Raw genomic sequence first — 15,420 nt, 5'->3', positions numbered from 1 at the left:
CTAGAAGAACAAAAACTAAAATTTTGTAATCCTTAATATAATTAGTAAAAAATAGAACTATACACATGGGTAATAGCAAAAGGTGGACTGCATTCCATTAAAGAGATATTGTGATAGGGCAAGGAGCAGGTCTGTGGCAAAGCAGATACCCACGTGTAATGCCCAGGTTGGGATTCCAGCTCCAAAACAAAACGAACATAGCCACTTTGGGACATCCTTATAAAATTAATAAATAAAACAAGGTCAATGGATTGGGCTAATAATGCTGTGGATATAGACATACACAGAACAGTCACAGCAGATGCCGGTGTCTGACACATGGGGAGACAGCCATGGGAGCACAGGCAAGGGAACACTGAGGATGCCAGCAAGCACCTGGAACTGTCAGTGTGTGCACGGCCCTGCCGACACCTTGATCTCATCCTTCTACCCTCCACAACTCCCCGTTTCTCTTTTGCTGTTATGGTAACCTAGGAAGCCAACAGAGGTGGGAACTTGAGAGCTCTATGTCCTTACCAAGTAGATGATGATTTGATAAGAAAGACGTACACTCAGTGCATGAACTCTAGAGAGGCTTAAAGTGAGAGTCAGCAGCAATCAGGGCAGGCAAGGGTTAAGTGTGGGCTACAGACATGATACATACAACATATGAGGCCAGGCATGGCAGAACACATCGGTAATCCCAGGAGTGGCAGAGGATCACTAGCTCAAGGTTAGCCTGGTCTATATAGCTGCAAGACTCCCTAAGCATGTCTCATCCCTTACCTCCTACCCTCCCACCTCCCGAAAAAACACTAACTCTTACTACTGATGGGACTATACAGTAGTGTAGCTGTTCTAGAAAGCAGCTTGAAAAGCTAATATAGAATCACCATGTGATCTAGCAAAACCACACCTAAGCACATACCCAAGACACATAATGAAACGTTATTTTAAAATGTGTTCTTGTAGCCAAAAAGGAGAAATAAACCAGGTGTCCACCATAGATGAACGGATAAACACAATGTGGTATATACACACTGTGCTGTTACTTAAGTCACAGAGTAGAATGGTATGCTGAAGCAGCCTAGGAAGCACTAACACATGCTATACATAATCTTGTGAGTGGACACAAAGTGAAAGCTAGGAAGAAGCTAGACGTGAAGGGCCACGCTGTCACATAATTCCATGTATATATTATCCAAAAGAGGCAGAGACAGTACGCCAATAGGTACTAGTGACTGCTAGTGGGTCAGGCAGCTCTATGAGAAGGAAATGAAAATATTCTAACATTTAAACTGTATTGAAGGTTGGAATCTCTATGAATATCCTAAAAGACTATGTATGAAGTATACTCTTTAAATGGGCAAATTATATAATATAAATTATATCTTAATAAAACTTTTAAGATGAAAAACAAAGTAACACACCATCCTTTCTAAACCCTATAGCAATCAAGTTAATTTCTCCTTCTCTCACCTCCACAAGTAAAAGAACATTATTCTGAACTCCTGGACTTTAGATATTGAAATGTGTGTGCAATGCCAGGCTGTAAATGGTGAGGAAGGGCAAATTTATAGACAGGTCTGCACACCCAATATCTCAAATGTAACAAATGGAAAGGACAGAAAAGGAAGACAATCAGAAGAGAGATACCAAGAGTTAGTACATGTTTTTAAAAAGCAAGAACTGAGAAAATGTTTAAGAGGAGATGATGAGAATGCAATGCTTGTGAAGAAGAGACAGTCATAACAAGGTATAACCGGAATCCGACTGATACATTCAAAAGAAAAAAATCAAAGGAAAAAGCTTTTTTAAAAAGGGAAACAAGGGCTGGAGAGATGGCTCAGTGGTTAAGAGCACTGACTGCTCTTCCAGAGGTCCTGAGTTCAAATCCCAGCAACCACATGGTGGCTCACAACCATCTGTAATGGGATCTGATGCCCTCTTCTGGGGTGTCTGAAGAGAGACAGTGTATTCACATTAAATAAATAAATAAATCTTTAAAAAAGGGGGAGGGACAAACGTTTTTCTCATATGCAGAACTTAATTTATATGAACCTTATCGTATGAAAGTACAATGGGGGCTATTAGGGAGAAGAAGGAGCAGGAAGTGAGGGAAGACAAGGATAGTAGTAGAGGGAGCAAATAGGAACATACAAGTATGGACGTATTAAATGTATTAAAATGTAAGAAGAAGTTGCATGTTAACTAAAAATATCATTTAAAAAATGTAAAGCTTTGAAGAATATGAAAAACAATTGCCCAGAAAAACAACAGCAGACTTCATCACTGCAGGAAGAGGAACTACATGGCTGGACCACATCAGCAAGCATATCTTTCTTCAGATGCCTTTGGGAACTTTGGGAATTATTAAGCATGGGTTGCTAAACAACAAAGTCTTCTTGGTCAGAAGACTGAAGAGAAGGAATGCCACAGAAAACCTGGGAGCCAGAACAGCACCATACCTGACCAGCCACTAGTGTGGTGCCAGACAACAAGGAGGCAAGAATCCCCCTCACAGGATATTTTCAGCCTCAAATGTGGCAGTACCAGAACTATAGTCAAGTAAGAGATTAGATAAGACAGTTTCGGATATGAAATTTCAATCTACACACACCCAGGAAGACATGAGTTCTACCAATGAGGGAGTTTGCTACTGAAAGGAAGATAGAGGGAATAAAGAATACAAATTGGACAAGGGAAACAAAATTCCTGAAGGGACCTCTTCTACCCCACCCCCAAAATACCAGAACATAACAGTAAAGCAGCCCTGAAAACAAATATTTCAAACTAAAGGGGGAGGCAGGACTGCGTTACACCAGAGAAATAGTGAGGAGTACCCAGAAACAAAACAAACAACACACCTCTCAAAGCTCCTCCTCTTGAGCTTGCCTGGGACACTCAGATTTAAGATGGATAAAGACCCAACTGAGGCTCCTCCAGGACTAAACTGGCATGGGACCCAAGAAACAAAACATACATAATGTGCCTAGGAAGCATGCTCTAGATCACTGCAAAAAAAACCCGGTTTTTTTGTTGTTGTTGTTGTTTTTTGTTTTGTTTTGTTTTGTACTCTACTGAGCTATTCAAAAACACTCAGAGGACTTTCAGATAAAAAATGTCCATATTACATATAACTACACACTTTAAGAACAATGCTAAATGAAATGAATAGAGCCAAGCCAGACATGGTGGTGCACACCTTTGATACCAGCACTCAGAAGGAGGAGGCAGAGACAGGCAGATCTCGTAAGTATGAGGCCAGCCTGATCCACAGTGAGTTCAAAGATAGCCAGGGGTACATGGTGAGACCCTGTCCCCAACCCCCCTCCCAAAAAAGGAAAGAAACAAAGGAAGTAAGGAAAGAAAGAAAAGACAAGACAGACAGACAGACAGACATCTAAGGATCCTTACAGAGGTAAGAAAGCACATACTGGCCTTCCAATGTCTATAGCAGAACAGAACCAATGAAAATTTAGGTGAAACCAATGAAGTAGAAATACATTTAACATATTCTAGGTCTCTCAAGAATTGACTTTTAGCCGGGCAGTGGTGGCACATGCCTGTAATTCCAGCACTCTGGGAGACAGAGGCAGGCGGATTTCTGAGTTTGAGGCCAGCCTGGTCTACAGAGTGAGTTCTAGGACAGCCAGGGCTACACAGAGAAACCCTGTTTCGAAAAAAACAAAAATCCAAAACAACAACAACAAAAGAATTTGACTTTTAGTTGAAATTTGCAGCTGCATATTTTCAAGGAAGAAGTATTTTTGTTTTGGCCCACAGCATCCACTCTTAAAAAGGAGCTGGCTCCCCCAAATCAAAGCATAAACAACTACAGAAGCCTCCTAAGAAAGTAAGAAAAGTGATAATGATGTTTTGAAGATGTGTAGTGTGCACATATGGTCTGAAAAGCATGAATGGATAAAGTAGAGGATATGAAACGGTGCATAACTGTTTTTTACTTTCTCTTTTTTTCATTTTAAATGTGGTGTGTCATGTGAGTTACTGTGCCAGATGGAATTTGATGGAATCCCTGTACTCTCTTTGCACTGAGAGGTGGGAGCCATCCCCACAGCCCTTGAACATGGGCTGCCTTAGTGACTAGCTTTGACAAATGCAAAGCAGTGCTTACTCTAGGGAAGGCCTGCTGTTCGGTAAGACAATGATGCGCTGGGACCACCATACAATAAAGAAGCCCAAAGCAGTGACTGGGAGAAGTGACAGAACTCCTGATACTCTAGCCAAAAGGGCTTCACAGGGCTTTAATCATTAACTCACCACTGCCTGCAGCAGTGTCAGGGACCTGCACATAAACCACCCTAATGTACCTACAACCAAATCTCTAGACCTTGCCCACCCTAGTGAATGGTTGATTCAGTTTTCTCAGTTTTAAACATCAAAAAGCTGCCTTACAATGTCAATATTTAGCAGTTCTCTACCAAAAAAATAGGGGTGTGTGTGTGTGTATGTATGTGCTGAGCTGGAGAGATACTCAGTGGTTAAGAACACTATCTGCTCTTCCAGAGGTCCTGAGTTCAATTCCCAGCAACCACATGGTGGCTCACAACCATTTGTAATGGGATCCGATGCCCTCTTCCGTTGTATCAGCAGCAGGATGCTCATATAACATTAAATAAATAATTCTTATAAAAAAGGGGGGGTATTTCTTTACATAAGATTGTTAATCCTTCATATTTTATAGACTTGTAGCAGAAGTTTATATCTAGTCTGTTCCATATGCCTCATATGCATTAGCAAATTTAACTATTTAATCCTTGAAAAATATCTGCCGGATCATTACCAGTCCTAGTTGACAGCATAAAAACACATTAGCTTTTAGCTGATAATACCCAAGTAATAAGTGGCACTACTAAGATTTACAGAAGTTAATTAAATCCCACAAAGAAACAAAGACAAAACTTTGATATGGACATTATATACATGTAACACTTTGGAAACCATCTCAAAATATAAAGAAGGTGTGTGCTGTACCTGACCTAAAGTAAAAGGTCAAGTGTTTGTGTATCTCTTGTTCTAGCACTGTACCCGTACTGCTCCTCCTGAGCTCACACTTACCAATTTCCTGACGAGTGCTGCACACTCCTGCTCCATACTCCTTGAGAACTTCAGCAGCTGCTTCCTGACATGATCCAGTGTTCCTCGCAAATCCAAGATAGTTGTAGGAACCCATGTTGATTACACCTTTAATTATATTCCCTGTGTACCTGTATTTCAATAGTATAAAACTTAATGGTATAATCGTGCCTAATTCTTAAGTGTGATATACATTGCTAACACAAAAGGAAGCATTATACACAGAAGTAAAGTGGACACCATCTGTAGAAAAGCAGCCCAAACTCAACCAGTAACAAGGGAAGAAAGGGTAAAACAAAATCCAGTATGTTGTGCACACAGTATGAAATTGCCAAAGAATAAAAATTACTTTTAAAAAACAGGTATTAATTTATTGACAGTGATAAAAAATTTTAAGGTATGATAGCCAACATTGTCTTAGAGCAGTCTTATAAACTATCATTCAATATTTTTTCTGGAGGGCAATTTGGTACTACTTAGTAACTGAATGATACATATATGTTGACCGGGCAATTCTATGTGTGGGCATACACACGAGGATCCTTTGAGAGCCACTGTCCTTCTGCCATGGCCCTCTGGAGGCCCAGAGACTAGCACGGACATCACGGTCCAGATGACCGATGGTTCCCCATCAGCCCAAGGCAGAGAAGTAAGTGCTGCTGGTTTAAGTGCCAGGATCTGGGACAGGATGGCCAGTACAAGATGGCTGCGGATGGCACATCTCTTCTGTGGAATACTATTAGCGACTCAAAATAATGAACGTGTAGTAAAAACACACATAGGCAAGATGCTACAATGAAAAGAACAAAAACATAATTTATAACATATGACCCCATATATATGTATCAAAAACTTACCTGTAGTATACAGATATACAACACACACAGTCCCTCAAAACACCTAAGGGACAACTTTGACAAAAGGAATACAACAAAAACCAAGTGAAATCAATAGGCACCCCTGCAGAGTGATGGCTTTATGAACTAGGAGATTTGTATAAGGACCAAGGGTAGCTGTCTCTGGGAACAACCATGCATTCACATTATTTTCTCTCAAAAAATATTTGTATAATATTCATATAATCTAAATAGTAAAATGTTAAGAATATAAAACATTTTAAACTAGTATATTTATGAAAAGTACTAGTTTTAAGAAAGAAAAGGCTCGGGGGCTGGAGAGATGGCTCAGCGATTGTAGGCACTGACTACTCTTCCAGAGGTCCTGAGTTCAAATCCCAGCAACCTCATGTTGGCTCACAACCATCTGTAATGGGATCCGATGTCCTCTTCTGGTGTGTCTGAAGACAGCTACAGTGTACTTACATATAATAAATAAATAAATCTTAAGAAAGAAAGAAAGAAAGAAAGGAAGGAAGGAAAGAAGGAAGGAAGGAAGGAAGGAAGGAAGGAAGGAAAATCTCCATTTATCCCTAAATGATTTATCTTAATTAAAATGTCTAACAATCAATTCAAATAACACACTGGATTTTTCTTTCCAAAAATAGTACAAGGGAGAAGTTTCTTGTCCTGATCCACGTTGATTCAAGAGATTTTTGAACCAGTTGCCCTTGAGCCTATAATTCCATGCCTGAGGAGGATGAGGCAGGGGAATTACAAATTTGAGGCCAGCTTAGGCGACATAATAAGAGTCTGTTTAAAATTAAAAAATAAATAGTATGAATTATGTTCTCCAGAATATTGGATTTATAGTCCAACAAATAATCAAATGAGCATCAAGTGTGGTGGAACACACCTTTAATCCCAGCACTTGGGAGGCAGAGGCAGGTAGATAATTGTGCGTTCAAGGCCAGCCTGATCTACAGAGGGAGTTCTAAGACAGCCAGGGCTATATAGAGAAAGCCTGTCTCAAAAACCCAAAAGAGAGAATCAAATGAAACAGGAAATGACTTTAAACTCGGTGGGGCCTGTGGGTGTAGCTCACTGTACAGCTCTTGCCCAGCATGTGAGGTTTTAAACTCCAGCCCTCCCTCCAAAAAATATTCCAGAAACAGTACTAAACAGTATTGCCCAGAAACCAATCATATTGTATCATCAGCTGCTATTTTTGCTTTGAGAGAATACTCAAAACAAATTCCTATGTTGATAAGAAATAATTTCCAAACACAACTCACTTGAATGACCAGTTATAGTCATGAGATTGTCTCTCCATGATATCCACCTTGGCTCCAGGCACACTACAGATTGGTCGATTCCAGTTGTCTCTGATTCTCATGTAGAGATTCCTTGTATAAAAGTTTTCAAAATCCTGATACAAGGACACAAAGTCCTGCCAACAAAATAGTGAAACAGTATAAATTTAACTGATGTATTGAAAGACAAGTCTTACAATTTTTCTCTTCTTACCTTAAGAGTACCTCAAAAAGATATTAATCAATCATATTTAATTAACTGACATAGCAACATACCTCAGAAGTACTTCGGAATGATGTCAATCAATCTTATTTAATTAACTGACATATCAAAGCAGCATCTGGAGAGGTATATTAATTCTATGTGATATCTTTTTTATCAGGTAAAGATTGCTTAGCTCAGATGTTTGACCTATATTTTATGATGTCCAATAACTAAAACATATAAATACAGAACTAACAGACTTAACTTGATGTTGGACTCAGAAATAAATTCCAGTCATATAATTCTGTCCTCCCATAACAATCTGGAAAAAACTACCTTCCCACATGCCCCCATCCCAATAGTGTAGGAGAAGATGCCAGAAACAATTATAATTCCAGTTGTAAAGAGGAAAAATACTTCTAAAATTAGGGGTTTTATCCTCTGCATGCATACAAGGATCAAAATCAAATACCACCCCTACACACCAAAAAATGATTCAAAAATAAAACACTAAAATGTAGGTTAGAAAAGTCTTCCACCTTGGATATAAGGGCACTTGCACAGGACCCAGGTTTAGTTCCAGAACACATTATCAGGCAGCTGACAACCCCTGTAACTCCAAGGCCTCTGCACTGACATGCATATATATACCTACACACACACACACACACACACACAATTCAAGAACATTTATTTTATGGTTGTGAACCAAGCCTTTAAGCCATCTCTCCAGCCCTCAAGAACATTTATAAACAAAAACAAAATAGTAATAATCATTTGTGTCAGGGAGATCTCTGAGTCTGAGACTACCATGTCCTATATAGTTACAGGCCAGCCAGAGCTACACTGTGAGACCCTGTCTCAAAATAAAAAAGTCATTCTGGAAATAGACTCCCTGTCCCACAGATTTAGTCTCCCTTTCCTCTAAGATTGAACTAAAACTTTAATTTGTAAACAGTTAAGTCACAGTAGAGCTAACATGAACGCACAGTCCCCCTCCCAGGGCCATATGAACCCTTCCTGGAGCACACGTCATCAGTCCACAGGAGATCTACTTCAACTCTTGACTCTCCAAGGTGAGGCAAACAAACAGAAAGTAAAGTGTGCTTTATGGTAACTGGCACAACCCTGAGCCTGTAGTCATGACAGGCTTGTTGTCATGCTACATTAAACTGTTAAGTAAATCTATCAAATACACACATTTTGAAACCATATTGTTCATACTAAAAAGACTCTATATAAAACTCTAAAGTGGGGCTAGAGAGATGGCTCAGCAGTTAAGAGCACTGACTGCTCTTCCAAAGGTCCTGAGTTCAAATCCCAGCAACCACATGGTGGCTCACAACCATCTGTAATGAGATCCAACGCCCTCTTCTGGTGTGTCTGAAGACAGCTACAGTGTACTTACATATAATAAATAACTAAATCTTAAAAACAAAAACAAAACTCTAAAGTAACAATATTGACTAGGACTCCACAGGGCCTACAACATAAGCGTCTCTGTAGATATCATCTCTTTGGAGAGCTCAGCAGACCTGGAAAGGGTTCTTTGAATAGCAAGAACAGATGCTCTCTCTCATAAAATTACATCCTACTATCTCTATTTATTCTCAAAGGTGGAAAAAAAAGGAGTCTTCCACCCTCACTCTGATAAGTAAGAGCACCAATTCATTTTATTGTTGTTTTGGAGACATAGTCTCATGTAGCCAAGGATAGCCTTGAACTTCTGATCCTGATGTCTCCACCTCATGAGTGCTGAGATTACAGCATGCCCAGTTTAATGTGGTAGTGGGGACTAAACTAAGGGCTCTGTCAATGGTAGGTAAGCCCTTTATCAACTGAGCCACATCCTGAACTTCTGATCCTGATGTCTCCACCTCATGAGTGCTGAGATTACAGCATGCCCAGTTTAATGTGGTAGTGGGGACTAAACTAAGGGCTCTGTCAATGGTAGGTAAGCCCTTTATCAACTGAGCCACATCCTCTGTTCCTAACATGTTCTAGTGAAACCTCAGTATTAATCATCTTGGTTCTTTGGTTAAATTTTATTTCTATTATTATTATTAATGTGTATACATGCATGTGCATATATGTATATGTATGAGTGTGTGTGTCACAGGATTTATGGAGGCCAGAAGATAGCTTCTTGGAGTGGGTTCTCTCCAAACACCTTAATGTGGATTCAATGGATCCAACACAGGTCTCCAGGCTTGCATGACAAGTGCCTTCCACACTGAGCAATCTCACCAGCCCAGAGAGACATAGTATTTACGGTATTTTCTGCACCATAGAAAGGGTAAATATTAAAAGGAATTATTATGAGGAAGATGATGGTGTGTCTTGCATATCTGAAGCATCCTTTCTGACTCTGCCCAGTTATTTTAAAGTTTCACTAAAAGTTTCTAAACACCGCACATCCTTGTTCAAATAAGAACCTTAAATACTTAAGGAACTGTTTCCTCACAGGCAAATTATTATTAGCAACAAAAAATGTTTTAAACATATAAACATGGAATAAAACAACAAAAACAAAACAATCTTCTGAGCCCAGCGCAGAGAGCCAAAGGCCAGGAGAGAAGGAGCTGCTGGGCAGAACATAGCAGCGCTTCCTTCCCACTCCAGCCTGAACTGAACACAGCAACTGGTGACATCTGCCACTCTCCCAGAGAACTTCATGGTCAAGCATCTCCTTACAGATGCAAGGGAACACAAGTCCCTGAGATGGGAGACATCAGCATACAGAAACTGAAGATACAACAAGGGATGTTGGGCCCAACAGCAGTAGAACACAAAGGCAGCAGAGGAACTCAAGCCAACTTTAGTTTCTCTTGAATCCTACCTAAGTTCTATGGTGACAGCTTTGGTGGCAGCTTCGGTGGCAGTTAGATCTGAGAGCAGATCCATGAGCAGCTTAGCCCAAAAGAGAAATTGCTATTGAACATCTCAGTCAGACAACCAAAGTGTCTATTGCCTGAAACATCTTGTACCTTTGATATCCAGGACCAAAGTTGGGTCAGCAAGATGGCTGAGTAGGCAAAAGAACTTGTTGCTAACCTCAGAATCACACGGAAGGAGAGAACCAACTGCTGCACGGTGTTCTCTGGCCGCCACGTGCATGGTAAGCATGGTAAGCACACCTCCCCCCAGTAAACACATAAGCATGTTAAAAAATTTTTTTAATGTTTTTTGGTTTTTCCGAGACAGGGTTTCTCTGTGTAGCCCTGGCTGTCCTGGAACTCACTCTGTAGACCAGTCTCGCCTGGAACGCAGAAATCCGCCTGCCTCTGCCTCCAAAGTGCTGGATTAAAGGCAGGCGGCACCACCACCCAGCTGGTTAAATTTTTTTTAATTTAAAGTAGACTTGAAACATGATGTTGAATTCTTTATTAAAGAACAAAGCAGGTCGCTCTTCTAACAAACAACTCATTTCTAGTTCTCTCACTGTTTCCCTACCTCTTCCACCTCCTACCTAGTCAGTGTGGAATGAACAGGCATTTACAGAGCAGCTCTTTCTAGGCACTAACTCGGCATGAGGAATAAGGAAATGAGCACAATTTCTACACTCCCTAAGGTCCCAGCATGGCAGACAGGTACACAAGCATAGGAGATAAATGGTTAGACTGAGTATGTTCAGGGATGGGGAGAGATTCTAATCAGTAAGACAAGTCCAAGCAGCCTTTTAAGGATGCATTCTGGGCTGGTGATATGGCTCAGTGGGTAAGAGCCCTGGCTGCTCTACCAGAGACCCTGAGTTCAATTCCCAGCAACCGCATGGTGGCTCGCAAACATCTGTAATGGGATCAGATGACCTCTTCCGCTGAGTCTGAAGAGAGCAACACTATACTCATATAAAATAAAAAATTTGTAAAAAAAAAAAAAAAAAGGGGGGGGGGATGCTTTCTTCATGGGTGTTTTTCCTAAAACCGCTTATAAGCACAAACAGAAAGAATCAGTACCTTCTTCAGACTACATGCTAGACTGTTAGGCTTGGCATTCTCATCAGTTAAGAGATTCGTTTGCTCCTCATCAGTGGTGGCACTTGGGAGGCAGAGGCAGCTGGATTTCTGAGTTCAAGGCCAGCCTGATCTACAAAGTGAGTTCCAGGACAGTCAGGTCTACACAGAGAAACACACCACCACCACCACCACCACCACCACCACCACCACCACCACCACCACCACCACCATCATCATCAACAAGAAAACAAAAACCATTTGAATTTCCAGACACTTTTGAGAGCAGGCTATGGAATCAGTAAGTACAAATAAACTTTGGAAGACAGAACCACCGTATTTCTTTTTGCATCAGTGTAGATAACCTCATGCAAACCCATAGTAGACCTTCACACTGGCAACACCAGCTAAATCCCACATTCCTCAGCATGATCCTTGTGGCACTAGAAGTTTCCTTATCTGGGGTGTTTCCTTAGTTAGGCAAAGAGGCCCTGACACCCCTCTTCCAGAACTCTGCAATGTTATAAGCACTTGGTTCCCTCTTCACTACAGTGGCCTACAGTAAAGTGGGCTAATTCCTTTGCAACTTTCTACCAAATCAATACTGTGTAATTTCTAATTGAGAAATATTTAGTAAGCTGTTGGTACTTATAAGGAACAAAATTTAAATAACTTACTATCAGCTATTGGGGTTAGTCTTGTGCACTATATAGTCAGAAGCTGAGTTCTGTGCTGCAGTCCAGACTACAACCTGGTCTTAGGGCACTATGATCTATATACTGTAAAGAACGCTCCCCAATATTCCCTGATTGGCTAATAAAAGGCTAGAGCCTGTGATTGGGCAGTAGAGAGAGGAAGGTGAGACTTAAGGATAGAAGTCTTGGAAGAGACCAACCAGGGGAGAAGGAAAGAGTACACAGAGAAAGGAGGAGGCCACCATGAGGCCAGAAGGATCATGAGCCTGCGGCAGGAGAAATGCACCCTGAAGACAGGCTGATGGAGCAGAAGCAGCCTGGTGACACTCAAACAGCAAGTAACAAGGGGTATATGATTTAAATACAGCTGAGACTAGCACAAAACCTCCCCAATCTAGGCTTGCAGCTTGTAAATAAAATACTAGGTTTCTTGTCTTTTATAGGGGCAAGCTAGAATAAATAATTTATTTGCAATCAGCAAACCACCAAGTGATGTGGCTGAAATGGAAACCCTAGCAGCATTCCAAGGTAGCCCCATTGATAGTAAGCTACCCTTATTCTAAGAAAAATCTTCAGTGCCAGTTCTAGCTCAACAGTTTTCATTTCCTTTAGAGTCAGGTATTATGGTTTGGATCCCAAGTGTCTCTGGAAGGCCGAGAGTCGCCTGAGCACTACTGGGAGGCTGGGAGCCCTCAAGCAGGTAGCACTGCACAGAAGGGTCGGGGAAATGGCCTGGAAGGGGCCGGTAAGAGCCTGGCCTCAGTTCTTCCTCTGTTTCCCTGCCATAAGATGAAAGCTTTGCTCCACCGTGGGCTCCTTGTGGTGCAACAGAGCTGAAAGCTCTTCAATCACTGAACCTCCTTCCATAAACAGTTCTTCCTTTGAAGCTGTTTGTCTCAAGTTTTCTTTTAACACAACAAAGGACATACTAGGGTACAAATTTCAATATATCAAAGGACAAAATTTCTCTCAAACTTGAGCATTTGAGGCAAATAACACTGCTTTGATGTGAAGATAACATGCTCAGAAATATATCCACATCAAGAAAATTTAAGAGTTCTATCCTTGACTTTCTGCAAAGTCCAAGGGATAAAAGGAGAATGCATAAAGCTACTCCAGCTGTCAATTAAAGAACAAATTTGTACTGGAATCATGAAATGGCATTAGGTTTATTTAAATCTTGGATAAGTAAAGAAAATAGAATGGAAAAGATAAAAATCTCTATAAAAGCAAGCAGAGGCAGGTAGATATCTGAGTCTGAGACCAGCCTGGTCTATATAATGAGTTCCAGATAGCCAGAGCAACAGGGTGAGACCTTTTCTTTTAAAAACAAAACAAAACAAAACACCAGGCTGTGAGTGGTGGCGCACACCTTTAGACCTAGTACTTGAGAGGCAGAGGCAAACGGATCTCTGTGAGTTCAAGCCCAGCCTGGTCTACAAATCAAGTCCAAGACAGCCAAGACTCTGATACACAGAGAAATCCTGCCCAAAGAGCCAAAAAGATTAAAAAAAAAAAAAAAAAAGAAAGGAAAGGAAAGGAAAGGAAAGGAAAGGAAAGGAAAGGAAAGGAAAGGAAAGGAAAGGAAAGGAAAGGAAAGGAAAGGAAAGGAAAGGAAAGAATGAAAAAAGAAAGAAAAGCAAGGACAACATGGGGCTCTGGAGTTAAGAGTGCTGGCTGCCTTTCCAGAGGACCTGGGATTGATTCCTGCGTTCACTGGCAGCTGACAGCAGTTCCAAAGATTTCAATGCCCTCTTCTGGTGTCTGAGGGCACTGCAAGTATATAATACACAGACACAACCTGCAGGCAAAAGATCCAAACACATAAAATAAATAAATGAATCTTTATTTAAAAAAATAAAAATAAGAATATGTAAAAAGTTATAGATTGCTTCTAAAGGACATTCTTATGCTCCAGCTCCAGGGATCCGACACTCTGTTCTGGCCTCTGAGCCCCACACACAAAGCATACAAACACAAAGATAAACATCAATACAAATAAAAAATAAATCCTTCCAAAAAGTAAAATAACACTGCAAATTTTCAGAGAACAAAACAAAACATCCCTTACCCTCCTGCTGATGGAAGTGCACAATGAAGGAGCAGAAGCAAGGGACCCTGGCTCCTCCCAGCAGTGGGAACGGAAACAGCCCCTACGATCCAGCAGTCCCATTTTTCTTATATCCCAAAAGAGTTGAAGATGCATATTCAAACAAATGCTTAACAAGAATGCTCATAGCAGGACTGTTCCCAATAAACAAACAAACAAAATTAGTAACAAAATGTGGGGACATCCACACAATGGAACAGTAGCAGATTCAAAAGCCCTGAGCCAAAATGCTTGGAACCAGAAGTGTTTCAAATCTTGGGAGTGCTCTGGGGTTTGATAATTATTTGAATAGACTTCACTGGTTGAAAATACAAATATTCTAGTTACAAATATTCATGTGCATTATCACATGCTATGATGCTAGATGAACCTTGAACTAAAGGTGTCAAACACAGAAGGCCACATCTTACATGGCTCTCTTTTTTGGACTATCAATCAAGGTTAATAGGCAGAGTAGAGGCTGCCAGGTGACTCCCAACCTCTATTAACTCCAGCTCCAAGGCATCTACCACCCTCTCTGGCCTCTGCAGGCACCTGCATGCATGAGCACACACTCTCAAACAGGGACATATGTACAAATGTGAACAATAAAATAAAATCTACTTAAACATATATTCTATAATAATTAAGATTAGTTGTAAAAGCCACTAAGAAAAAGACAAAAATACAATAGAAACAGATAAAGACACAGACAGGCAGTTCATGAAACTGGCACTTCCAGTAGTCAGCAGACACACACACATCAGTCAGCACGTAGCCTGCAGACAGACTTCTGCTGTGTTGTCAAAGTGCTGCTCTCATGTCCACTGTTTAAGAGTCACCATACTTGGTACTCTTTGTCCCATAGCATTTCCATATAAGCAGTACTTGTATTTATTATAAATAATCAATAAAAATTTAAAAAAAAATAATGGAAAGAATGTTGCAGTTAAGTAAATTCCAAACTTGGTGTGATGGTTTGAGTATATTTGGCCCAGGAATGGCACTATTAGGAGGTGTGTCACTAGGAGGGTGGGCTTTGAGACTCTCCTCCTAACTGCTCGGAATAGTCTTCGGTTTGCCTTCAGAATAGGATGATTCGGCTCCTCTAGAGCCATGCCTGCCTGACACTGCTGTGCTTCCCGCCATGGTGATAAGGGAGGACTAAACCTCAGAACCTGTAAGCCTGCCCCAATTAAATGTTGTCCTTTCTAAGAACTGCCTTGGTCATGGTGTCACCTTCATAGCAATGA

The 15,420-nt window shown here is 40.8% G+C and overlaps 1 protein-coding gene across 1 annotated transcript in view; it reads right to left on the bottom strand.

The window, feature by feature from the left end:
• Positions 1-15,420, bottom strand: part of Sptlc2 (serine palmitoyltransferase long chain base subunit 2) — an 83,654-nt gene that overhangs the window by 46,821 nt on the left and 21,413 nt on the right. Inside the window, exons 3-4 of the mRNA XM_052185324.1 lie at positions 7,208-7,362; positions 5,059-5,207 (exon numbers count right to left, since the gene is read on the bottom strand). Of these exons, the coding sequence (XP_052041284.1) occupies positions 5,059-5,207; positions 7,208-7,362 (304 nt within the window). The remainder of the gene's footprint in view (positions 1-5,058; positions 5,208-7,207; positions 7,363-15,420) is intronic.

The sequence above is a fragment of the Apodemus sylvaticus genome, chromosome 6 (assembly GCF_947179515.1).
Source record: "Apodemus sylvaticus chromosome 6, mApoSyl1.1, whole genome shotgun sequence".
NCBI lineage: Eukaryota > Metazoa > Chordata > Mammalia > Rodentia > Muridae > Apodemus > Apodemus sylvaticus.
The sequence above is the reverse complement of the archived record's forward strand: the minus strand, read 5'-3'. Positions and strand labels throughout refer to the sequence as shown.